The 27,349-nt window shown below is 43.5% G+C and overlaps 1 protein-coding gene across 8 annotated transcripts; it reads left to right on the forward strand.

The window, feature by feature from the left end:
- Window positions 1–26,916, forward strand: LOC118361268 (myelin transcription factor 1-like). Of its 8 annotated transcripts, none has more exons than XM_035741070.2 (23): window positions 1–32; window positions 4,342–4,436; window positions 5,131–5,185; window positions 5,309–5,339; window positions 5,595–5,660; window positions 5,834–6,084; window positions 6,259–7,293; window positions 7,395–7,514; window positions 7,662–7,752; window positions 7,929–8,054; window positions 8,401–8,615; window positions 13,120–13,328; window positions 14,089–14,313; window positions 16,034–16,188; window positions 16,400–16,462; window positions 16,830–16,898; window positions 17,388–17,450; window positions 17,573–17,656; window positions 17,833–18,057; window positions 21,364–21,455; window positions 25,067–25,170; window positions 25,347–25,490; window positions 25,677–26,916. In XM_035741070.2, exons 3-23 carry the CDS (start codon window positions 5,131–5,133, stop codon window positions 25,818–25,820), a joined length of 3,567 nt encoding a protein of 1,188 aa, XP_035596963.2. In that variant the 5' UTR covers window positions 1–32; window positions 4,342–4,436; the 3' UTR covers window positions 25,821–26,916. The 8 variants fall into 8 exon arrangements, with proteins under 8 accessions (XP_035596963.2, XP_035596962.2, XP_035596965.2 ...); XM_035741069.2 differs by lacking the exon at window positions 1–32 and adding an exon at window positions 43–333; XM_035741072.2 differs by lacking the exon at window positions 1–32 and adding an exon at window positions 43–333 and having other exon boundaries at window positions 25,680–26,916.
- The last annotated feature ends 433 nt before the right edge of the window (window positions 26,917–27,349 follow it).

Here is a 27,349-nt window from a genome sequence, read left to right on the forward strand (position 1 = left end):
GGGAGGGGTGAACAAGGGACCATGAGCGAAAGGTAAGGCAATATTACGTATTCTCGCTGACAAAGGCAAATGAAGCCATGTTTTTTTGCTTATGTATTTTGGTGTAGGCTATTCTACATTTAAAGTTGGATTAATGCCGCATTTGTAAACTGGAGACTGTCGGAAGAGCACCCAGCTCCGGATTATGTTTGATGTCTCTAACGGTCAATGAGGGCGGTGCGGGGATGTTGTGGACGTTGTATCCAATGCTGAGCAGAAGTTGTTGAAATAGGGACCAGAAAGCCCGTTTTACCTACTTGAAAACAACGAAGCAACCAGAACCATTCAATAATGGTAGGCTATTTATAAATCATATTACGTTTACAATTCTGCAGTATATAGTTACATTATTATGTTCCCCAAATTCGTTTGAAATCAGATTGTAAACCTATCCTTTCGCGAATTTATTTTGGTTTCTGTAATGGACGTCCCGGTCCTAATTCTTAAAGATGCAGTCTCTTTAGGCTGCTCATTTATATAAAACACTAATCTTATTTCACATAACCTTCAGTATCATATACATTATGGACTGAAAAAGCAGAATACACAGTTATGTTAATCCAAAGGTAATCCAAAGGTAATCCAAACGACCAGAGAACGTCAATTCGGACAAATAACTGAACTCTTTTGGATATTCCCCTTGAAAAAAACGTTTATCGTTTTGATATGGGTTTCAGAATAAGCTATAATGTTCACAGTTTGTAAAAACATTAATGCGTGACTTGTAGCCGATCGAGTGTTGCTTAGGGTTACTGAAACTTGGAGAAAATCATAATGTTGATAAGTTTGAAAGCTGTAGGCCTTGTGCAGTAGCCTATGCCATTGTATTTTGTGGTTTACCCAGTCCTTTACATTATGAAGAGCCTATAGAAAAAGTAGGAGATATCAAATAATAGTTGAAGCCAGGCATATTTGTTTCGATTTAGGGTGCTATTGTGAAAGTCCTTTATGTTTTTGCAACCCGGAGAGGCATGGGCCTTTAATAAACGCAATGTTGCCTACTTTTCTTGTTCCTATTCTCTTCAGTTTTTTGTCTTTGTAGTTCAGTTGTATGTGGATGTTCACTCGGTGACCAATTAAGGCCCAAACCTGCATGTTATTTTGTGACAAAGTGGCTTTGCAATGGGCCTACTTGCTGCGTTACTATATAATTTTCCTAGTGCTTTGCTACTCGGCTCGCAGGAGGTTGTGTGTCGATGACTGTAAAGTGTGTCGGTAGGAGACGGGGGAGGTGGAGCTACATTTCCGAGAGCCGATGCGCCCCTCAAATGTCACCATCTCCCGGGGCTAAGTGCGCTCAGAGTGCCATTTATAACGAGTTTATTAATATAGTAGCACTAGAAAAACCCACCCAAGCTTGATATTTGAAGGCTCGCTCTCTCTCTCTCTCTCTCTATAGCAAGGACTGATTAAATCGAAGGCGTGGTGCCATAGCCTCTCATACAGAATGAGTGTGTTAGGTCGTGTTAGCACCATGGACAGCGAGCGCCGTTCTGTTTTTGTGCAATAACGATAAACAAAGACACGAAGCCCCGTTCTCTTTAAACCCACAATCATATATTTTTTGTTGAATCTATTCAAATGTGTCATACAGTATGCTTTTAGGTCTAATTCCATTATGTGCAATACAGAAGAAAAATAGCATGTTCGAGGGCTATGCTTTTGGCAGGCTAGCTGCTCTGGTAAGCGGATATGCATTTCCGTTGTACAGTTAAATATTTTATCATATATGCTTCATGACTGGTTTATTAAAGGCTATTCCTCAAATAACACAATTACCACCAGTTACTGGGCTAACTGTCCATCCATATAGCAGGCGTAATCATAGGTAGGCCTAATATGGTATAAAATTATACATATTTTTTGCACATTGCTGCATGTTTTACGCAACATGATCTTAGAACACTGTAGGCTATCCTAGTGATAACACACGTGCAGGCCTTCTGTATTGTTCTCATATTTTTCTGGGAGAATCTCACACACAGCCCAACCTTGTTCGCGGAGAGCTACCTTCCTGTAGGTTAGACATTTTTTTCATTTATCAGACGCGATTTACAGTAGTAAATGCATACATTTTCGTACTTTCACGTACTGGTCTCCGGTGGGAGTCCAAACCACAACCCTGGCGTTGAAAGCTGCATGCTCTACCAACTGAGCCACACGGTTGTAAATAACAGATTAAACAAACCTGATTCCGTTTATCAACCAGCTAATTATTAGAAACAGGTGCGCTAGATTAGGGTTGGAGCGAAAACCTACAGAATGGTAGCTCTCCAGGCACAGGGTTGAAGAGTCCTAATGTATGAGGAGCTCCAAGGTACCAGTTGCCCACATGAGGCAATAGCTGTGTGGATGTAGTTCGTAATGTATAGTAGGCCTAAAATGAAACAGCTGGGTCGAGTGCCCATGCTATACAGCACCAGTCAAACGTTTGGACACAACTACTCATTCCAGGGTTTTTCTTACATTTTTACTATTTTCTACATTGTAGAATTATAGTGAAGACATCAAAACTATGAAATAACACATATGTAATCATGTAGTAACCAAAAAAGTTTTAAACAAATCAAAATATATTTTATTTTTGTGATTCTTCAAAGTAGCCCTTTGCCTTGATGACAGCTTTGCACACTCTTGGCATTCTCTCAACCAGCTTCATGAGGCAGTCACTCAGAATGCATTTCAATTAACAGGTATGCCTTGTTGAAAGTTCATTTGAGTAATTTCTTTCCTTCTTAATGCGTTTGAGCCAATCAGTTGTGTTGTGACAAGGCAGTGGTGGTATACAGAAGATAGCCCTATTTGGAAAAAGACCAAGTCCATATTATGGCAAGAACAGCTCAAATAAGCAAAGAGAAACGACAGTCCATCATTACTTGAAGACATGAAGGTCAGTCAATCTGGAAAATTTCAACAACTTTTAAGGTTTATTCAAGTGTAGTCGCAAAAACCATCAAGCGCTATGATGAAACTGGCTCTCATGAGGACCGCCACAGGAAAGGAAGACCCAGAGTTACCTCTGATGCAGAGGATAAGTTCATTAGATTTACCAGGCTCAGAAATTGCAGCCCAAATAAATGCTTCACGGAGGTCAAGTAACAGACACATCTCAACATCAACTGTTCATAGGAGACTGCATGAATCAGGCCTTGCAAAGAAACCACTACAAAAGGACACCAAGTATAAGAAGAGACTTGCTTGCTCCAAGAACCACAAGCAATGGACATTAGATCAGTGGAAATCTGTCCGCATATGTGGTTCCCACCGTGAAGCATGGAAGAGAAGGTGTGATGGTGTGGGGGTGCTTTGCTGGTGACACTGTCAGTGATTTGTTTAGAATTCAAGGCACACTTAACCAGCATGGCTATCACAGCATTCTGCAGTGATTCACCATCCCATCTAGTTTGCGCTTAGTGGGACTATCATTTGTTTTTCAACAGGACAATGACCAAAAACACACCTCCAGGCTGTGTAAGGACTATTTGACCAAGAAGGAGAGTGATGGAGTGTTGCATCAGATGACCTGGCCTCCACAATCACCTGACCGTAACCACATTGAGATGGTTTGGGACGAGTTGGACCACAGAGTGAAGAAAAAGCAGCCAACAAGTGCTCAGCATGTGTGGGAACTCCTTCAAGACTGTTGGGAAAAAGCATTCCAGGTGAAGCTGGTTGAGAGAATGTCAAGAGTGTGCAAAGATGTCATCAAGGCAAAGGGTGGCTACTTTGAGGAATCTCAAATATACAATATATTTAGATTTTGGTAACTTTTTGGTTACTATGTTATTTCATAGTTTTGATGTCTTCCCTATTATTCTACAATGTAAAATAAAGAAAACCCCTTGAATGAGTAGGTGTGTCCAAACTTTTGACTGGTTTTTGGTCATTGTTCACGGGTGTAACGCTGTGTCATCGTAGAATTAGAATATCGTTCTATAGCCTAGTGGGTGCAACAGTCTAGTGGGTGCAATAACAATAATAATAATTTAATAAGAGTCATGGCTATTTATCACCCTCTTATGAACCATCCACTTTTTTTATACCTATAGCTCTGTCCAGATTGAACATGAGATGATTTCTGGGGTGCTTTACAATGATCATTTTGTGTACACGTTTTTTTTTTTTAAACAAATTTTGTACTCAAATAAGATCAACAACAAACAACACCGCCAATGAAATTTACATTACATGGAAAGAATATAGTACGTAACGGGTTAGGATGTAGGCCTGACTAAGTATTTATGCTTTATGCTGGTGATGTATAACCATGACTTTGTGTACAATGTCTCTCCTCTCCAATAGAAAATGAGTTCAGAGGCCAGCTGCTGAACCAGAGGTGGACACGAGGGGACAGAATAAGCAGATTCTGTGAGACCAAGAGGAGCCTGCGAATCAAAGTGAGAAGCTGTGTGTGTGTGTGTTGGTGTGCGTGCACGTGTGTGCCTGTGTCTGTGTGAGAAAGAGCCAGAGAGAAATAGAGAGTTAAGGCTTCGTGATACCGACGAGTGGTGTCAGAAACCGTGACCCTCCCATTTCACACCAATCTATCTCACTCTGCTCCTCTCTCCCGCCCTCTTCCTTCCCTCGCTAAACTTAAGGAGGTCATACATTTTTCCTTTTAAAAGCTTTTATTAGAGTTGATAAGGACTCTGCTTCTGTAACCAGATCTTGCTCCATTGAGGATGAGGGGAGGTTCCACCTCACTTTGAAATCAGTATGAATGTTATGTGTATGTGTTTGGTTATGGATGTATCTGTGCTTTAAAATACTTGTGTGTGGGAAGAGGAAGACGGGGGGGGGGAGACAAAATGATACTGCTATGGTACTTGCAATGAGGTACTGTATGGATTGATGATGGAGAATAATTGTAGAGAAGTCACTCAAAAAGTGAAGCTGTGTATGTGTGTGTATGTATGAGCATCAATATGTGTACCTGTGTGCCTATGTAGTATGTATGTATGTGTGTGAGTGAGTGAGTGAGTGAGTGAGTGAGTGAGTGAGTGAGTGAGTGAGTGAGTGAGTGACAGAGAGAGAGAAAGAAAGAGAGAAAGAGAGGTAGTGAGTGCACTGTCATAACACTTTGTGTTTCAGATGAGTCAGGAAGCAGCAGAAACAAGAACACGGACCCGCTCAAAAGGCATCAGAGGTGAGCTGGGGCCACACACATGCACGTTCAAACGCATGATACTAATGGAAACAGCTTCGTTTGGAGTGCATTTAGCGTAAAGGTTGTCTTTTGATGTTCACTGTTTGTCTTTTTACTCTCCAGTACCCAGTGAACTCGTGGGAACAGAGTTAAGGTGAGAGAGGACGATGTTTTATGCTACGGTATTAAATTCACAGACACACTTTTCCTATTACTGTATACATGTAGCCCAGTCCTGATAAATGTAATATTGGTTTAGGCCAGCCCAGTGCACTTAAACCAGAGCATGCAGATATTCAGAGCAAATAAACTGGGCTGGTGATGAACTGGAAAGCACATTCAGAGTTTGAACGTATCCATTGCGCAACATGAAGAAAACAAACGTTTGTTTCCTGTTTGTATCACTAAGTAGCTGCCCCACCCCTGGATGTGATGGTTCAGGCCATGTCAGTGGGAGATATTCACGACACAAAAGGTATGATATACTAACTGTACTAACTACCACTAACTCTTAGCACTCAAGATCCTATGCTAACAGTTTTTTAAATACATCTCAACTTTGGGTCATTGATAACAAATTCAACGTATAGTGTAAAATATACACTTGAAGGGGAATTCAATAGTCTCTTACCATCTCCGCACCCACAGCGTTCTCGGTTGCCCAATAGTGAAGAAGAGGAAACTTGCGGAGGCGGAGGCAGAGGCAGAAGAGAATCAGCCCGCCCCTAAGAAAAAGTCCCCGTCCCTGAAGTTGGCCATGGACGAGGGTTTCAACGCAGCAGACAGTGATGCTGGCAGTGAGGCGGAGCATGAGGAGGAGGAGGAGGAGGAGTCAGAGGATGAGGAACAGAAAGAGAAAGAAAATAACAAAATGCCAAACCCACTGGAGTCCATGAAAGGTGAGTCAAGAGAAGACCAGGATCCAAGGAAAATATCACATTTATCATGGATTGTTATTAGCTATTACAGTGGTATATATTGATAATGATACTAAAGTAAGTAATGATGGAAAGACAAATATAGGGAACAGCTTTCTCTTTAGCAATAACCTATCAACTCTGCACTGCACACAGCCAATTGCGCTCAGGTGTTACCCGAAGACACAGAAAAAGAGACATCTGTCAAGTTCGACACCATAGCTGCACCTGAAGCAGAGGCTCTGCAGGAGGACACAGAGGCAGCCACCACAACCCAACAGCAGGCTTCCACAGAGGCAGAAGCAGAAACAGAGGCAGAGACAGCAACATACAGACGTGAAGAGGAGGTGCAAGCAGTGGCAGAGATACAGGCCACAGAGGAGGAGGAGGAGGAGGAGGGGACAGTTGATGAATACAGAACAACAGAGCAGCTCAAAGGCAACGATGAAACAGGGAGAGTAGAGATTGAGGAGAAGCAAAAGGAGGAGGTAGGATACGAGGAAGAAGAGGAAGAAGAGGAAGAAGAGGGGGTGGAGGAAGAGAAAGAGGAGGAGAGGCAATGTGTGGGTCAGGAGAACTCAGATCATCAGTACTCCAGTGGTGACTACAGCAGGCATCAGGCAAAAGTGGAAGGAGATGAGGAAGAAGAAGGGGAAGAGAAGGAGGGAGAGGAGACTGAGAAGAAGGTAATGGAAGAGAAGGAGGACGAAGAGGAGGAGGAGGTGGTCCACGTGGAGCCTCTTGCCTCTAGTACGCTTGCTCAGGGATGTGAGGATACAGAAGTGGCATCGGAGGAGGTAAAGATTGGTACCCCGTTGACAGAAGAGGAGGAAGAGGAGGAGGAAGGAGAGGAGGAAACAGAAGCAGGGGAGGTGGAAGAAGAAGACCAAGACTCTCACAAAGCCTCACCTACCACAGTGGTCATTGAGATACGATCTGAGGAGGAGGAAGAGGAGGAGGAAGATGACTGTCTCTCACAGGGTTCAGGCGTGACAGATGACTCTGAGACCTGGGATATGACCCGGGGGAACTTGGGGCTGCTGGAGCAAGCCATCGCCCTGAAGGCCGAGCAGGTGAGAGGACCGAACGACGACCAACAGTCTCCCGAGGACCAGCGCTACCACAGCCCCGACGACAGGGCCAGCAAACCCATGGACCAAGCCATGCGACACAGAGGACACCACAGCAAAGGTAGGACAGTTTATGGTTTATCAGGATGTCTTTTATCTCACCATAGGTTAATCTTCCAATTATTATCCTGCTCACTCAACTTCTCTCCACTTTCCATCCAGACAAGAAAGAGGTGAAATGCCCCACCCCTGGGTGTGATGGGACAGGCCATGTGACTGGGCTGTACCCCCACCACCGCAGCCTCTCTGGGTGCCCTCACAAAGACAGGATCCCACCTGAGAGTGAGTACTTTTGTTTGTAGTACTAGCAGAGTAGTAATACAGTACTACCAAAGTGCTAACAGGGAAACTACTGCTTTGAACAATATGCAGACTTGTAACACATACATATATCTCTCTGCCTATGTCTCTTTGCCTCCATTTCCCTAGTCCTGGCCATGCACGAGAATGTGCTGAAGTGTCCAACTCCAGGATGCACAGGCCAAGGTCACGTCAATAGCAATCGCAACACGCACCGCAGGTATTATACTGTCCAATGATTATAACCTCACATTTACCTTTTATCCCTACACTTAAAGGCTAACATTGAGTGTATGCTAAATGAGCTGTTAATGAGCTGTAGCTCTAGTCACAAAGTTAGTCAATCAAAAGTGAAACAATTGATGAATTATCACTATCTCTCTTTGTCTGTCTCAGTCTGTCCGGTTGTCCCATCGCAGCTGCAGAGAAGCTTGCCAAGGGGGGCCAAGTCACCCTCACTCACCCCCAACCTTCAGTCAGCGAGCCCCAAACTGGGAGCCCCCACTCAGACAGAGTTCTCAGGTGAGCCCTCTCTCCTCCTCCCTTTCTCCCCTTACGTAAATAGCTGTCCGTCTCTGATGCATTTTTACTCATCTTTGACCCTTTCTCTTGCACATAATGTTCTCTCTCTCTCTCTCTCTCTCTCTCTCTCTCTCTCTCTCTCTCTCTCTCTCTCTCTCTCTCTCTCTCTCTCTCTCTCTCTCTCTCTCTCTCTCTCTCTCTCTCTCTCTCTCTCTCTCTCTCTCTCTCTCTCTCTCTCTCTCTCTCTCTCTCTCTCTCTCTCTCTCTCTCTCTCTCTCTCTCTCTCTCTCTCTCTCTCTCTCTCTCTCTCTCTCTCTCTCTCTCTCTCTCTCTCTCTCTCCAACAGACCAATGTGTTTTGTGAAGCAGCTGGAGATCCCTCAGTATGGCTACAGACCCAACATGGTGCCTGCTACACCCCGCGCCAACTTGGCTAAAGAGCTGGAGAAATACTCCAAGGTTTCCTTCGACTATGCAAGCTTCGACGTCCAGGTGTTTGGGAAGCCTATGCTGGTTCCAAAGATGCCCGCAACCAGTCAATCCTCACCCAAAGCCATCAAATGTAAGATGATCTTGGCAGAAAGAATGAAAAACTATGAGAATGCAGGAAAAGCAGCTATAATCTTTATAGCACATTAATAACAAGGTTGTTTATTATGGCAATTGAACAGTCATCAGATCTGATAACAGTAAGGGGCTAAAAATGTATGGATTAGAGACAAAAGTTCTCGAGTCCTCAATCTTCAACCTTGAAGGGCTAAGATAAGATAGTAGTTTATTCAGAAATTTGATTGCACCAGCCAATACATACATTACCACTAAATATGCCATAAAAACACAACAAAAGACACACAGACATTAAAAGCAGCACATCATCAATGGATATGAAAAAAAAAACCTGAAGTGTTCATGTTAAAAGCCTCATAGCATATGGTAAAAAGGATCCGTGGAAACGCTCTGTTTTAGGAAAAATACATCTGTCTGCCATCGCACTGCAATGCTCCGCCAGGTACTGTGGAAGGCGTGGCTAGTGATGGCCTCTATACTCCTGAGCTTCTTGAGGTTCCGCTTATCTAGGGTGGGATCTAGATTGTTTTCAAAAACTATGGAGGTGTTCTCTTTCCACTGCAGCTTATCGTCAATCACCACCCCCAGGTATTTGTACGAGCCCACCCTTTCCACAGTGACCGCATTGATGACCACAGCAAACACACTCTCCTTCCTACTGAAGTCTATCACCAGCTTATTGGTTTTAGACCCATTCAGCTCCAGGCGGTTTCAGCTGCACCATGCCACAAATTAAGATATTTCCTCCCCGTATTGGGAATCATCATCCTTTGTAATGCAACCTACAATGGCTGAATCGTCTGAAAACATTTGTAGGCGACAGGAGGCTTGGGCGTGCCAGCAGTCTGCTGTGTAGACGGTGAAGAGGAATGGTGACAAAACCGTCCCTTGTGGGGCATCTGTGTTAGTGATGATGTTGTCTGAGACCGAGTGGTTCTGTAGTCTGACCCACTGCGGCCTGTCAGTGAGGTAGTCCATGACCCAGGTGATGGTGGAAGGATGTAACTGCATGACCTGGAGTTGGCGGGCTAGAAGATGGGACTGGATGTTGTTGCACAGTCATTGAGCCCCCGAAGTCTGAATTAGAGGTTATGGACCGATTATGATTTTTCAACGCCGATGCCGATTATTAGAGGACCAAAAAAAGCAGATACCAATTCATCGGCCGATTTTTAAAATGTATTTGTAATAATGATAATTACAACAATACTGAATGAACACTTATTTTAACTTTTTTATTTTACCTTTATTTAACCAGGCAAGTCAGTTAAGAACAAATTCTTATTTTCAATGACGGCCTAGGAACAGCGGGTTAACTGCCTGTTCAGGGGCAGAACGACAGATTTGTACCTTGTCAGCTCGGGGGTGGGGGTTTGAACTTGCAACCTTCCGGTCACTAGTCCTCTAACCACTAGGCTACCCTGAACTTAATATAATACATCAATAAAAATCCATTTAGCCTCAAATAAATTATGAAACATGTTCAATTTGGTTTAAATACTGTAAAAACAGTGTTGGAGAAGAAAGTAAAAGTGCAATATGTGCCATGTAAAAAAGCTAACATTTATGTTCCTTGCTCAGAACATGAGAACATATGAAAGCTGGTGGTTCATTTTAACATGAGACTTCAATATTCCCAGGTAAGACGTTTTAGGTTGTAGTTAATATAGTATTTATAGGACTATATCTCTCTATACCATTTGTATTTCATATACCTTTGACTATTGGATGTTCTTATAGGCACTTTAGTGTTGCCAGTGTAACAGTATAGCTTCCGTCCCTCTCCTCACCCCTACCTGGGCTCGAACCAGGAACACATCGACAACATTAACATTAACTGACTTGCCTAGTTAAATAAAGGTGAAACAAAAAAAAAACAAAAGAAAATGTTCCTGTACCCAGAAAAGCAAAGGTAACTGAACTAAATGACTATCGCCCCATAGCACTCACTTCTGTCATCATGAAGTGCTTTGAGAGGCTAGTTAAGGATCATATCACCTCTACCTTACCAGACACCCTAGACCCACTTCAATTTGCTTACTAACCCAATAGATCCACAGACGATGCAATCACCATTGCAGTGCACACTGCCCTATCCCATCTGGACAAGAGGAATACCTATGTAAGAATGCTGTTCATTGACTATATCTTAGCCTTCAACACCATAGTAGCCTCCAAGTTCATCATTAAGCTCGGGGACCTGGGTCTGCAGACTTGTTAATTGAAATAAATTCCAGGTGACTACCTCATGAATCTTGTTGAGAGAATGCCAAGAGTCTGCAAATCTGTCATCGAGGCAAAGGGTGGCTACTTTGAAGAATCTCAAACATAAAATATATTTAGATTTGTTGAACACTTTTTTGGTTCACTTTTTTGGTTACATGTGATTCCATATGTGTTATTTCATAGTTGAGATGTCTTCACTAGTATTCTACAATGTAGAAAATAGTCAAATAAAGAAAAACCCTAGAATGAGTAGGTGTGTCCAAACTTTTGACTGGAACTGTATGTACATTTACAAAAATGTCTATATACAGGTTTTCACTTTGTCATTATGAGGTATTGTGTGTAGATGGGTGACAAAAAAAAAACAATCTAATCCATTTTGCATTCAGGCTGTAAAGCAAGGTGTATGAATACTTTCGGAAAGTATGTTCCACATTTTGTTACGTTACAGCCTTATTCTAAAATGTATTACATTGTTTCCTCCCCCCCTCATCAATCTATACACAATACCCCATACCGACAAAGCAAAAACAGATTTTTAGAAATGTTTATTTTTATAGAAAATTAAAACTGGAAATATTACGTTTACATAATCATTCAGACTCTTTACTCAGTACTTTGTTGAAGCACCTATGGCAGTGATTACAGCCTAAATTCTGCTTGAGTATGACACTACAAGCTTTGCACACCTGTATTTGGGGAGTTTCTCCCATTCTCTGCAGATCCTCTCATGCTCTGTCAGGGTAGATGGGAAGTGATGCTGCACAGCTATTTTCAGGTCTCTCCAGAGATGTTCATTCAGGTTCAAATCCGGGCTCTGGCTGGGCCACTCAAGGACATTCAGAGACTTGTCCTGAAGCCACTCCTGCGTTGTCTTAGCTGTGTGCTTAGGGGTTGTTGTCCTGTTGGAAGGGGAACCTTCGCCCCCGTCGGGGGTACTGAGTGCTCTGGAGCAGGTTTTCATCAAGGATCTCTCTGTACTTTGCTCCGTTCATCTTTGCCTCGATCCTGACTAGTCTCCCAGTCCCTGCCGCTGTAAACATCCCCACAGCATGATGCTGCCACCACCATGCTTCACTGTAGGGATGTTGCCAGGTTTCCTCCAGACGTGACGCTTGACATTCAGGCCAAAGAGTTCAATCTTGGTTTCATCAGACCAGAGAAATTTGTTTCACATGGTCTGAGAGTTTTTAGGTGCCTTTTGGCAAAGGCAATGGCTTCCGTCTGGCCATACTACCATAAAGGCGTGATTGGTGGAGTGCTGCAGAGATAGTTGTCCTACTGGAAGGTTCTCCCATCTCCACAGAGGAACTCTAGAGCTCTGTCAGAGTGACCATTGGGTTCTTGGACACCTCCCTGACCAAGGCCCTTCTCCCCTGATTGCTCAGCTCTCGGAAGAGTCTTGGTGGTTCCAAACTTCTACCATTTAAGAATGATGAAGGCCACTGTGTTCTTGGGGACCTTCAATGCTGCAGACATTTTTTGGTACCCTTCCCCAGATCTGTGCCTCGACACAATCCTGTCACGGAGCTCTACAGACAATTCCTTCCACGCCATGGCTTGGTTTTTGCTCTGACATGCACTGTCAACTGTGGGCCCTTATATAGACATGTATATGCCTTTCCAAATCGTGGCCAATCAATTGAATTTACCACAGGTGGACTCCAATCAAGTTGTAGAAACATCTCAAGGATGATCAATGTAAACCAATGGAAACAGGATGCACCTGAGCTCAATTTCGAGTCTCATAGCAAAGGGTCTCAATATTTATGTAAATAAAGTATTTCTGTTTTTTTTTTAAAATAAATTAGCAAAAGAAAATTAAAACCTGTTTTTTTTTCTTTGTAATGGGGTATTGTGTGTAGATTGCTGAGGGAAAACATTTTCTAATCAATTTCAGAATAAGGCTGTAATTTAACAAAATGTGGAAAAAGTCCAAAGGCACTGTATATACAGAATTGTTTTGTTTTCCACCAAGTCCAACAACCAGGGGATTCAATATTATGCAAGTAATGTTATTTGATAGAGACTCCAATTATATCTGCTAATTTCATAGGTGATCTATCCCCTATATAAAAAAAGATGATCTTGGCATTTGTTGAATTTCTGTTGGAAACCATTCCTTAACTACGAAAACATAACTTTCATTTGTTATGTCAGTGCTCATGAGAGAAATTGGTTGGTTATAGAGAGAACTGTAATGGTGGCTTGGTGCATGTTCAACTGGGAAGATGAATTCTCATTTGGACTCCCACCCTCTCTCTCCTCCACAGCTAAACCATTCCCTAAGGCCTCGTCCCCGAGCCATAGCTTGTCAGGAGGATATGCAAAGAGCAGCTCCTCCTCGTCCTCCAGCGGCTACGATTACTCCCATGATGCCGAGGCCGCTCACATGGCTGCCACTGCCATCCTGAACCTGTCCACGCGCTGCTGGGAAAGGCCCGAGAACCTTAGCACCAAACAGCAGGAGGCAGCCGGCAAGGTAGGCCTCTTTGCTACCCAGCCCATCCTATCCTATTGGTGTTGGTAGTTGACTTTACAAACTCTTTCCCTCTTGAAAATATTTATTGGACACACTGCATTACTTAACCATGCACTTTCTGGCGAATCAACCTGATCTTATGATCTTCTAACTTTTGTCATCAATGTACATAAATATACATGTGTAGGATCTAAATTTGACCTATATTGTCACAGCAAAATGATCCTGCAGCAACAAGATTTGAACAACTAGTCCATAATGTTGCTTGATCTGTGGTTAGGCTATTAGCTGGCCAAAAGTAGGCTACATGAAAAGTTCAATACTGTTAATATAACCATGTATTAGTGTTTCTTTTGTGTGAATTTATGTAAATCAGAAGCTCATCTGCAGGAATTTTCCTGAGCTTCTGCGAGAAGCCCAGAAAAAGTCTCATTAACAAAATAGTGATCCAATTAGGATCCTACATCTATACACACTAGAGGAGGTTGGTGGCACCTTAATTGGGGAGGATGGGCTCATGGTAATGGCTGGGGTGGAATCAGTGGAATGGTATGAAATGCATCAAACAAATGGATTCCATGTGTTTGATGCCATTCCATTTACTCCAGTCCAGACATTATTAGGAGCCGTCCTCCCCTCAACAGTCACCACTGGTACACACACACACACACACACACACACACACACACACACACACACACACACACACACACACACACACACACACACACACACGCTAACATAGTCCTTGTACCTTCAGGAAATTGATATTGAAGTGGATGAGAATGGTACACTGGACCTGAGCATGAAGAAGCCCATCAAGAGGGAAGGGATGCAATCACCAGACCCATCTTTATCCTCCTCCTCTTCCTCGCAGCACCTGGGAGGTGTTCCCTTGTCCCAGGCCCACCTGCAAGAGGAGTGGGAAGGGCCTCTGGACTTCACCAAGCCAAACTGTCCCAAAGAGGAGGAGGAGCAAGATGAGGTAACCACATAATGCCAAGTCTGCAAATAACACCAAACCATTGGAATTATGATCATGTTAGTCTTGAGAGAGAGGTTACCCGCTGGGCACAAACTGGTTAAATCAACGTTGTTTCAACGTAATCTGTCTACGTATTGTGATGTGGAAAATACATATTGGATTTGAAAAAAGTTATCAACCTTTTTTTTTTACAAGGTAAGTTGACTGAGAAGACATTCTCATTTACAGCAACGACCTGGGGAATAGTTACAGGGGAGAGGAAGGGGGATGAATGAGTCATTTGGAAGCTGGGGATGATTAGACGGCTATGATGGTATGAGGGTCAGATTGGGAATTTAGCCAGTACACCGGGGTTAACACCCCTACTCTTACGATAAGTGCCGTGGGATCTTTAGTGAACACAGAGAAGACACCCGTTTAACTTCCCATCCAAAAGACGGCACCCTACACAGGGCAATGTCCCCAATCACTGCCCTGGGAAAAAGGGATATTTTATTTCGACCAGAAGAAAGAGTGCCTCCTACTTGCCCTCCAACAGCATCTGGTCTCCCATCCAGGGACTGACCAGGACCAACCCTGCTTAGCTTCAGAGGAAAGCCAGCATCAGGATGCAGGGTGGTATGCTGCTTTTGAGGAAAACTTTTTAAACCACATGATTATGTCATCATGGTAACCAATTTTCAACAAAGACAAACCTTGTATTAAATATGTTGAAGTTGTACCTTTGAAAGAACATCAGATCTTCAAGGTAATATGCACAATAAGAAAAAGCTATAGGCTGGGCAGCACCTCCTACTGGAGAGTTGATCCATCTACAGCCATCCTTTCAGTCTCCCATCCAGGATTTTAACAAAGCCCAACCCTGCTTAGCTTTTGTCCCCGACTCGTACCAATGTGCTCTCATGAGAATAATTGTTGCTATCGTGTTGTGCTATCGTGAGAATGATTATCGAAGTCATTCCAAAGGGTAGGTTGAACTTTATCAATCATACATCATCAATAATATAATAATAATAATAATATATGCCATTTAGCAGACGCTTTTATCCAAAGTGACTTACAGTCATCAATGATGCTATTTAGGCCTGTATAGTATTTGGGAAGTAATCAACAGCTATTCAGCACATGATTCAAATACATATCGGCCTAGAGTTTGGTTAATTTCAAATGGAATCTACAAGTTGATAATAAATATGTTGTATTCACGTCTCCTTCTCAACCAAAAACAAAAGTTAAAGAATTTGATTGAATCAAATCAAACTGCATTTAAAGTTTGATTTGTTTTAGTCCTATTCTTTAACTTAGATTGTTGGTTGAAATGGAGACCTGAATCCAACATGTAAATTATTAATATGTAGACAAACTGGAATTCAGCCAGACTCAGTGGCACAGATGGATTCTGAAAAAATATTCAGACCCATTGACCTTTTCCACCTTTTGTTACTTTACAGCCTTATTCTAAAATGTATTAAATATTTCCCCTCATCAAGCTACACACAATACCCATAATAACAAAGCAAAAACAGGTCAAAAAAATATATTTGTGCAAAAAAATTAAAAATTAACCTGAAATATCACATTTACGTAACTATTCCAAATCAAAATTGTACGATTGCCTTTTTATCTCAATGGAACATCCTGGCAATGAATCAGGGATGGATGAAATGATAAACTATAATCTCTCTCCATCCTTACCTGTGTTTGTTTGACCTTCCCCCAGGTGGACTTTGTGGCCCACTCCTACACCTCTTCTGATGCAGAGGACGATGACATCGCTCAGGAGAGCATGGAGGACAGGAAGTACCCAGGCGAGGTCACCACGTCCAGCTTCAAGGTCCAGTTCTCGCCCAAAGACTGCAAGAAAGAGGTTCTACTGTAAGTCTGCTCTAAAACAACTTCAATCCAGCATTCATAACAACATTATAAGAGAAAAAGCATCCCAATTTTAATCTTAAAATTTCTATCTATGGAGTACTCTAATCTCAAGGCTGACACATAACTATTATAAAGGACATAGTTCAAAGTAGTACTGCCATCCACCCTCACTATGTTTTCAATTAATTAATTAATTTCCAATTATCTCCAGATGTCCCACCCCAGGTTGTGATGGCAGTGGGCACATCACTGGAAACTACGCTTCACATCGGAGGTATGACACAGCCCCACTCCCCTGCATTTCAACCAATGCAGTCGGTAGCGCTGTTTCACATTTTCCGTCTTACAACTACATACAACTGCATTTATAGTGTTTTTCAGGCACTGATTCTGAATGTCAACGAATCTGCACATCTGCATTACAAATCCAGAACTTTCAATAATGACTATTCTCTATTACTCTCTTATCCTGTGCTACAATGAATCCTGTAAACAATATTCATTGTTATGATTGGATATCGAGCCCTTTCCTTTGTTCTGCCCCTTATTAAATGACTTCACAATATCCTCTCCATCGCTCTCCTTCCCTCTCTCTCTCGCTCCCCCTCCTTCTCTCTCTCTATATTTTCCATATCTTCCAGTCTGTCAGGCTGTCCTCTTGCTGATAAGTCTCTTCGGACCCTCATGGCAGCCCACTCTGCTGAACTTAAGTATGTCTGTGCTTGTATTCCCCCTTCCGTCCTTCCTTCCGTCCTTCTTTCCTTCCTTCCTTCCAACCCAGGGGTAACTCTGCTCACGGAGTGTAGCATGTGTGTGCATGTATTGGTTCCAGTTCAGCTCCAACACATCTGCAAACCTAACTGTTGTCTGACTTGAAGATCATGGTTAGTCAAGGATTTGAATTAGGTGTTTAGTGCTGGGCTGAAATAAAAGTCTGCACACGCTGTGGCCCTCCTGGACCAGAGATCCCTATCCCTGTTCTAACCCTACTTTATACTGACATGACTGAACCCTACTGATCTTTGTATTGTCACCACAATGTGCAGGGATGTGTCTTCCTCTGCTGCGATCTCCTGTATCAAACAAATTGCTATCCTATAGAGAAAGTGTTAGCTACTTTTATGAGAAACGCTATCGTATGTTCTTTACATTTCCTATGCTCACATGACTTGTGCTGACCTCTGTCTGGTTGACCCCAGGTGTCCGACCCCTGGATGCGATGGATCAGGTCACATCACTGGAAACTACGCCTCCCATAGAAGGTACACACAGATAGTTTATTGCTTTTGTTTCTATTTTTATTTCATCCTAAACAATCCTACTACAAGATTGTCTAAAAAGGACTGTATTTGAATCCTTATTTTTCTCTCTATGTCTCTGTCAGTTTGTCTGGATGCCCTCGTGCAAAGAAAGGGGCTGTCAAGACAACACCCACCAAGGACGACAAGGAAGACTCTGAGCTTTTAAGGTTGGTCCACGACAAACCATTTGTTTTTCTTTTCTTTACAATCCACACAATGGATTGCCCTTTATTCGGACCTCTAGCTCTCAAACGAAATGCTGATTGCTTTCCTCTCTCTCTCTCTCTCGCTCTTCTTTCTCCTCTTCTTCACTGTCAACCCTGGCTTCCCCCCCCTCCATTAGTAGATGCCCGGTGCCCGGCTGTGACAGCCTGGGCCACATCAGTGGGAAGTATGCCACCCACCGCAGTGCCTATGGGTGCCCCCTGGCAGCGCGGCGTCAAAAGGAGGGGCTCCTCAACGGCTCTCCTTTCTCCTGGAAGGCCTTTAAGACTGAGGGACCCACCTGTCCCACCCCCGGCTGTGACGGATCAGGACACGCCAATGGCAGCTTCCTCACACACCGCAGGTATTACACTCAATCAAATTCAAATAAAGGTTTTTGTTTGTGTTCTTACTGTTAAGGGTTTGTACGGGAGGCGAAGTCAGCAGAGTGTAGTGAACAGGCACACTTTTTATTCCGGTCCAACGAAAGCACAAAAGTACATAAATGTGCCCAAACACAGAACAATAGACAAAAAGTATGGCGCTTAACAATACCCACATAACATAAATACAATTTCACACAAAGACATGGAGGGGAACAGAGGACGAAATACATGCAGTGTGATTAGGGAATGAAAACTAGGTGTGTATGGAACAAGACAAAACAAATGAAATATGAAAAATGGAGCGGCGATGGCTAGAAAGCTGGTGACGTCGATCGCTGAATGCCGCCCGAACAAGGAGAGGAGCCGACTTCGGCGGAAGTCGTGACAGTACCCCCCTTGATGCGCGGCTCCAGCGGGGAAACTCCCGCAGCAGTTCGGGGTCCAAAACATCCGCAACCGGGACCCAGCACTTTCCTCCAGACCGTACTACTCCCACTCCACAAGGTACTGAAGGTCCCCCGCCCGACGCCTCGAATCCAGGATGGAACGAACGGAGTACGCCAGGGCCCGTCGATGTCCAGAGGGGGCGGAGGATCCTCTCGCACCTCAGATTCCTGGAGCGGACCAGCCACCACAGGCCTGAGGAGAGACACATGGAACAAGGGGTTAATAAGGTAATCAGAGGGAAGCTGTAACCTGTGACACACCTCGTTCACCCTCCTCAGGACTTTGAATGGCCCCACAAACCGCGGACCCAGCTTCCGGCAGGGCAGGCGGAGGGGCAGGTTTCGGGTGCGAACACCGGGGCCTCACTGCGGTGATGTTCCGCGCTACTCATTTCACGGCTCACTGGAGGTGAACATGGGTGTCCTCTCATGTCTCCTCCGCGCGCCTGAACCATTCGTCCACCGCAGGAGCCTCGGTCTGACCCTGATGCCATGGCGCCAGAACCGGCTGGTACCCCAATACGCACTGAAAAGGGGAGAGGTTAGTGGAGGAGTGGCAAAGCGAGTTCTGTGCCATCTCGGCCCAGGGCACAAACGCCGCCCACTCCCCCGGCTGGTCCTGGCAATAGGACCGCAGAAACCTGCCGGAGGAGTCGAGAGCCAAATCGGCATATTCTGGGGGGATGCGCACGCTGGAGACCTGGTCTGGACTTTCCACCATGGTAGCAACAACGGAAACCCCTACACACCTCCCCGAGCACTCTCGCGACAACCCTGTGAGAGCCCTCTGTTGCCAGGAAATGGTGGGGTTATGATGAGCCAACCAGGGAAGGCCTAGTACCACGGGAAACGCAGGACAGTCAATGAGGAAGAGACTGATTTTCTCCTCGTGACCCCCCTGCATCTCCATGGCCAGGGAGATGGTGGCCTCCCTGATTAACCCGGACCCTAATGATCGACTATCCAGAGCGTGTACCGGGAAAGGTCTAACTACAGAAATAATGTGGATCCCTAAACTAAAGGCTAATGCTCTGTCGATAAAATTCCCAGCTGCGCCTGAATCAACGAGCGCCTTATGCTGGGAATGCGGGGAAAACTCAGGGAAATAAACAGGTACAAACAGGTGGTGAACAGAGGATCCTGGATGAGTGTGGTGCAAACTCACCTGGGGTGACGCCGGAGTGCCCTGCCTGCTGCCTCGACTCTCAGAGGGACCGACACGGCACCGACTGGAAGTGTGCCCTCTGCAGCCACAGATGGTGCACGTGATGGCCCCTCCTCCAGCCTTCCTACGCACAGCCCCTCCCAACTCCATGGGCACCGGAGCGGGGGTGCTGGAAGATGGAACCGACAGAGCCCCCTCTGGACATCCCCTGGTGACCAGCAGGTTATCCAACCGAATGCACAAATCTACCAGTTGGTCAAAGGGGATGGTGGCATCCCTGCATGCGAGCTCACGTCGGACATCCTCGCGCAGGCTGCATCGGTAGTGGTCGATCAGGGCCCTGTCGTTCCAGCCTGCATCGGCTGCCAAGATCCGGAATTCCAGGGTGAACTCCTGGGCACTCCTCGTCCCCTGCCTCAAATGGAAGAGCAATTCCCCCGCCGCTCTACCTTCGGGCGGATGGTCGAAGACGGCCCGGAAGCGGTGAACTCCTCGATGTGGTCCAACGCCGCGTCTCCTTCCCCGTACACGCCGTTTGACCACTCCAGAGCTCTCCCCGAGAGGCGTGAGACAAGGGCGGACACTCTCTCCCTTTCCAAGGGAGCTGGGTGAACGGTGGCCATGTAGAGGTCTAGTTGTAAAAAGGAATCCCTGGCACTGTGCTGCCGTCCCATCATACTCCCTGGGAAGGGAGAGACGCATCCCACTGGGACTGGCTCCGGATGGGACGGGTAGAGGTAACCCCGGTTGCGCTGGTCGAGGCACTGGAGAGACTTCCTGTCTCTCCCAGCGGTCCATGGTCTGAACAACGCGATCCGCCATGGCACCAAGATGATGTAACTTTGCAGAGTGTTCCTGGACGCGCTCCTCGACTCCTCTAATCGGGGTACCTGCTGACTGGCCGGACCATTTAAGAACTTACACATTCTTGTTCTGAAGCCATTCCAGCGTTGCTTTGGCTGTATACTTGGGGTCATTGTCCTGTTGGAATGTAAATCTTTGCCCCAAGTCGAAAATCGTTTGCACTCTGAAGCAGGTTCTCATCAAGGATTTGCCTGTATTTGGCTCCATTCATTGTTTCCTTTATCCTTACCAGTCTCCAACTCCCTGGCAATGAAAAGCATCCCCATAGTATGATGTCACCACCAGTAGGGATGGTGTTAGACGGGTGATGAGCTGTGCCTGTTTTTTTCCAGACAGTGCTTTGCATTCAGGCCAAAGAATTATATTACATCATCTTTATCCTTATGCTTTCAGTCTTTCACGTGTCTTTTTGCAACCTCCAGGCATGTGGTCATGAACATTTTTCTCCATTTGGCCACTTTCCCATATAGCCCAGAATGGTAAAGTGCTGTAGAGACTGTTGTCCTTCTGGCAGGTTCTCCCATCTCAGCCAAAGGACTCTGTAGTTATGTCAGAGTGGTCACTGGGTTCTTGGTCACCTCCCTGACTAAGGTCCTTCTTGCCCGGGTGCTCAGTTTGATCAGACGGATAGCTCTCGGCCGAGTTTAACATCTTGACAGGTTTTTAAAGCATGGCAAAACATATTGTGTAAAGAGAACTGATAGCATATTCAAATAAAATAAACTAACTAGTAGTTAGTCATATTGGCCCTATTTTGCAGCGCTCGCATCACTAGCCTCACTTCTCTTTTCCTCTTCTGTTGCTCCTAGTCTCTCTGGTTGTCCCAGAGCCTCTGCTAATAAGAAGAGAAGCAGGTTTCCTGGAGACGAGTACATTACAGCAAAGTTCAGGGCCAGCGATGGTAAGTCTGGACATAACTTAAAAGCTTCATCTGACAGTAAAAAAAAAATATATAAAAAAAATCTACTCATTGTCTTCAGAGGACAAATATAGCTTTTTTTAGTTAGATATACATTTTACATATTACATTTGACATACTACATAAATACTTTTATATACAGCATTCACCTAACAAAGCATTTACCTGACAAAGATATTTATAGAAAGATATACAGTTGAAGTCTGAAGTTTACATACACTTAGGTTGGAGTCATTAAAACTTGTCTTTTAACCAATTAACAAACTATAGTTTTGGCAAGTCATTTTTCCAACAATTGTTTACAGAGATTATTTCACTTAGAACTCACTGTATCACAATTCCAGGGGGTCAGAAGTTTACATACACTAAGTTGACTGTGCCTTTAAACAGCCTGGAAAATTCCAGAAAATGATCTCATGGCTTTAGAAGCTTCTGATAGGCTAATTGACATCATTTGAGTCAATTGGAGGTGTACCTGTGGATGTATTTTAAGGCCTACCTTCAAACACAGTGCCTCTTTGCTTGACATCATGGGAAAATCAAAATAAATCAGCCAAGTCTGGGTCATCCTTGGGAGCAATTTCCAAACGCCTGAAGGTACCACGTTCATCTGTACAAACAATAGTACGCAAGTACAAAACACTGTGTGACCAAGCAGCCGTCATACCGCTCAGGAAGGAGACGCGTTCTGTCTCCTAGAGATGAACGTACTTTGGTGCAAAAAGTACAAATCAATCACAGAACAACAGGAAAGGACCCTGTGAAGATGCTGGAGGAAACAGGTACAAAAGTATCTATATCCACAGTAAAACGAGTCCTATATCGACATAACCTGAAAGGCCGCTCAGCAAGGAAGAAGCCACTGCTCTTAAACCACCATAGAAAAGCCAGACTATGGTTTGCAACTGCACACGAGGACAAAGATCGTATTTTTTGTAGAAATGTCCTCTGGTCTGATGAAACAAAAATATAACTGTTTGGCCATAATGACCATTGTTATGTTTGGAGGAAAAAGGGGGAGGCTTGCAAGCCGAAGAACACCATGCCAACCTTGAAGCACGGGGGTGGCATCATCATGTTCATCATGTTCATGATCATGTTGTGGGGGTGCTTTGCTGCAGGAGGGACTGGTGCACTTCACAAAATAGATGGCATCATGAGGATGCAAATTATGTGGATATTTTGAAGCAACATCTCAAGACATCAGTCAGGAAGTTAAAGCTTGGTCGCAAATGGGTCTTCCAAATGTACAATGATCCCAAGCATACTTCCAAAGTTGTGGTAATATGGCTTAAGGACAACAAAGTCAAGGTATTGGAGTGGTCATCACAAAGCCCTGACCTCAATCCTATTGAACATTTGTGGGAAGAACTGAAAAAGCTTGTGCGAGCAAGGAGGCCTACAAACCTGACTCAGTTACACCAGCTCTGTCAGGATGAATAGGCCAAAATTCACCCAACTTATTGTGTGGGAAGCTTATGGAAGGCTACCTGAAACGTTTGACCCAAGTTAACCAATTTAAAGGCAATGCTACCAAATACTAATTGGGTGTATGTAAACTTCTGACCCACTGGGAATGTGATTAAGGAAATAACAGCTGAAATAAATAATTATCTTTACTATTATTCTGACATTTCACATTCTTAAAATAAAGTTGTGATCCTAACTGACCTAAGACAGGGAATTTTTACTCTGATTAAATGTCAGGAATTGTGAAAAACTGAGTTTAAATGTATTTGGCTACGGTGTATGTAAACTTCCGACTTCAACTGTATTTCTTTGTCAGGTGAATGTTGTGTGTGTGTGTGTGTGTATGTATGTATTTGCGTCTATATATATATATATATATATATACATCATATTGGACACCTGCTCATTCAGGGGAAGGCAGATAGCCTAGTGGTTAGTTGGGCCAGTAACCGAAAGGATGGTGGATCGAAACACCGAGCTGACAAGGTAAAAATCTGTCGTTTTGCCCCTGAACAAGGCAGTTAACCCACTGTTCCTAGGCCATCATTGTAAATAAGAATTTGTTCTTAACTGACTTGCCTAGATAAATAAAATAATTGTAAAAAATAAAGGGTTTTTGTTATTTTTACTATTTTATACATTGTAGAATAATAATGAAGACATCAAAACTATAAAATAACACATATGGAATCATGTAGGAACCACAAAAGTGGTAAACAAATCAAAATGTATTTTATATTTGAATTTGCCATCCTTTGCTTTGATGACAGTTGGCATTCTCTCAACCAGCTTCATGGAGGTAGTCACCTGGAATGCATTTCAATTAACAGGTCTGCCTTGTTAAAAGTTCATTTGTGGAATTTCTTTCCTTCTTAAGCACTTACACTGCAACGGTGAAGTGTAAGTGCGTTATTGTGAAGTGGAAACGTCAAGGGAGCAACAATGGCTCAGCTGTGAAGTGATAGGCAACACAAGTTCACAGAACGGGATCGCCGAGTGCTGAAGTGCGTAAAAATCGTCTGTCCTCGGTTGCAACACTCACTAATGAGTTCCAAACTGCCTCTGGAAGCAACGTCAGTATAAAAACTGTTCGTCGGGAGCTTCATGAAATGGGTTTCCATGGCCGAGCAGCCACACACAAGAACAAAGATCACCATGCGTAATGCCATGAGTCGGTTGGAGTGGTGTAAAGATCGCTTCCATTGGACTCTGGAGCAGTGGAAACCCGTTCTCTGGAGTGATGTATCACGCTTCACCATCTGGCAGTCTGATGGACGAATCTGGGTTTGGCGGATACCAGGAGAACGCTACCTGCCCCAATGCATAGTGCCAACTGTAAAGTTCTGTGGAGGAGGAATAATAGTCTGGGGCTGTTTTTCACGGTTCGGGCTAGGCCCCTTAGTTCCAGTGAAAGGAAATCTTAATGCTACAGCATACAATAACATTCAAACAATTCTGTGCTTCCCAACTTTTTGGCAACAGTTTGGGGAAGGCCCTTTCCTGTTTCAGCATGACAATGTCCCCGTGCACAAAGCAAGATCAATTCAGAAATGTTTGTCGAGATTGGTGTGGAAGAACTTGACTGGCCTGCAGATCCTGACCTCAACTCCATTGAACACCTTTGGGATGAATTGGAACTCCGACTGCGAGCTCGTGCTCTTATGGCTGAATGGAAGCAAGTCCCCACAGCAATGTTCCAAAATTAAGTGGAAAGCCTTCCCAGAAGAGTGGAGGATGTTATAGCAGCAAAGGGGGGACCAACTCCATATTAATGCCCATGCTTTTGGAATGAGATGTTCGACGAGCAGGTGTCCACATACTTTTGGTCATGTTGTGTACATACATACACATTTGATTTTACTCAGGTATACATTATATGTAGTGTTTTAAATAATAATAATTTCTGACAGTTTGTGCATAATGGCACAAATCCTCATTTCCATTTAAGTAACATTTCCATTGATGTCAATTGGAGACTAAGTGAAAATTCCACTTAAGTTAGCATTTGTCCCAACATGAAAAGTGGGTCAAGTCTTGTCCAGTAAAACTGGATGATCTTCAATTATGTTTGACTGTTGCTAGTTGTTTTATTGTTTCTAACTGGTTTGCTATTAATTATTCAGTTCTGGATAATGATGAAGATATCAAGCAACTGAACAATGAGATCAGGGAACTCAGCGAGTCCAATTCAGAGATGGAGGATGACATGATGAACCTGCACACACAGGTTGGTCTGCCACTTCTTAACAATAACCACTAAATACTGTCTTGACGTTCCTAATTCAATTAGAAATAAAAACAATGATTGTATAGACAGTTTGTGGTGGACTGATAAGCTGTTATTGACTTGTTTGTGGCTACCTGAAGAACCGTGGTTGATTGGTTTGTGGTTCTCTGCTCCAGATCTCATCCATGGAGAATAACCTGAAGAGTATGGAGGAGGAGAACAAGCAGATCGAGGAGAGAAACGATGCCCTGTACATGGAGCTGTCTGGCCTGAGCCAAGCTCTGATCCGCAGCTTGTCCAACATCCGGCTGCCACACATTGTGAGTTACACCCAGGGATGGATCACTCAGAGCATGCACACACACGCGCACGCACACACATACACAAACACTTTCTCTTAGAGAGAAAATGTTGACATAACCTCAGTTATACACATCTACATGCATAAAACACACATTTTCTAATTACACACACTTTATCTAACGTGTTACTTGTGTTTACTTCAGCAGGAGCCTATGTCGGAGCAGAACTTCGATACCTACGTGGACACCTTGACCCATATGTTCTCCAATAAAGATTGCTACCAAAACCCGGAAAACCGCGCTCTGTTGGAGTCCATCAACCAAGCAGTAAAAGGCATCGAAGTATAGTCTCTCAAAGGGAGATGAAGAGGCTAAATGGAATATATGAAAGAGAGGGAAAAGAGGAACGAGAGCAGGGTGACATGGTGTGTGGGTATACAAAACCCAACAACTATACAAAACCCAACATCTATAAATAAATCCATTGCTTTTGGAATATACTGTAGACCTGATTTTTCTTGTATTTGTTTTGGAGAAAATGTGTCCATTTCACATTGCTCCCCCTCCCTGCTTGCATGAAGGTTATCAAGATCAATGGACACACTTGTGTATGGATGAGTACGGAAGTTTCAATTATGTCTTGAGTGTTCTTGAGTGCATTGGAGTAAAACTGTGTTGGTGTGGGTGTTTAGGAACGTTTTGAGGGGTATAATAAAGAAGCCACTTTAATGGTTCAGAACGGACTAAGAATGCAGTATACTGGCTCCAATACCCCATCATACAATATTCTCCTAAATAGTGTACATGTAATTCCAACCCCATTGAGTAATGTTGATAGTATTTATGAGCGTAGATGTTGCACTTCCAGGGGATAGTTTTTAGTTTCATTACTATTGTTGTGTATGAATTTGAGTCTTAAAAATGTCTGTTTGATGTATTATTTATTCATGTTGTGTTAATTTAGCTTATTTATTCAGCATTTATTTATTGGCCTATTTATTTATTTTTACAAAACAAAATTATACTGAAGACATTTTTAAACAGCGATTGAGAGGAGTTTTCCTCTGCACTGTTGAAAAATAGAAATATTTTAAAATATCAACTATAAATTGTTTTATATATCTTATTATTTATTTGAAATACTGGGATCTTTTTTAAGTGCAAATATTTTATAACCGACAAGTTTTGATAATTTTTTAAAGATTTTTCTTTTGTTTATATTATTTATTTTATTCCATAAAGTATTTTGAGACACCTTGCAATGAACTGGGAGAAATGTGTATGTATTTAATATTTATTTGATAATGAAGAACAAAGTGAATGGAGATGTTGGTGTATATTTATTTTGTATTGTCTATGTGTTAGTGATGATGGCTGTGTATGGATTAGTCTTTGCCCATATGTTGATATTGAAATAAAGAAAACCTGTGCTAATATAACTAAGCATCATGGAATATGTCACAATGATTGTAAAAGTGTACATGAATATTGTTTAAGGCTACAGATATTTTGTGGAATGGTTGTGGGATACAACAATTGAAAGGATGAGGACTGAGCCAGGTATACTACGCTGAACAAAAATATAAACCCAACATGCAACAATTTCAAAGATTTTACTGAGTTCCAGTTCATATAAGGAAAAAAGTCCATTGAAATAAATCCTGTGAATGTTGTCCAACTTCCAATCAGTGTTCCAAGTTTCTGGATATTGATGGGAACTGAAACATGCAGTCGGTCCAGAGTATCCCAAACATACTCAATGGGTGACATGTCTGGTGAGTATGAAGGCCATTGAAGAACAGGGACATTTTCAGCCTCCAGGAATTGTGTACAGATCCTTATGACATGGGGCCGTGCATTACCATGCTGAAACATGA

Source organism: Oncorhynchus keta, chromosome 28, assembly GCF_023373465.1.
Source record: "Oncorhynchus keta strain PuntledgeMale-10-30-2019 chromosome 28, Oket_V2, whole genome shotgun sequence".
Classification (NCBI taxonomy): Eukaryota; Metazoa; Chordata; class Actinopteri; order Salmoniformes; family Salmonidae; genus Oncorhynchus; species Oncorhynchus keta.

Coding starts and splice junctions, on each gene's coding strand:
- LOC118361268 (XM_035741070.2), top strand. CDS start 5,131: ATGAGTCAGGAAGCAGCAGAAACAAGAACACGGACCCGCTCAAAAGGC. Junction 13,329..14,088: donor AGCAGGAGGCAGCCGGCAAG/GTAGGCCTCTTT, acceptor TTGTACCTTCAG/GAAATTGATATTGAAGTGGA. Junction 25,171..25,346: donor TGATGAACCTGCACACACAG/GTTGGTCTGCCA, acceptor TCTCTGCTCCAG/ATCTCATCCATGGAGAATAA.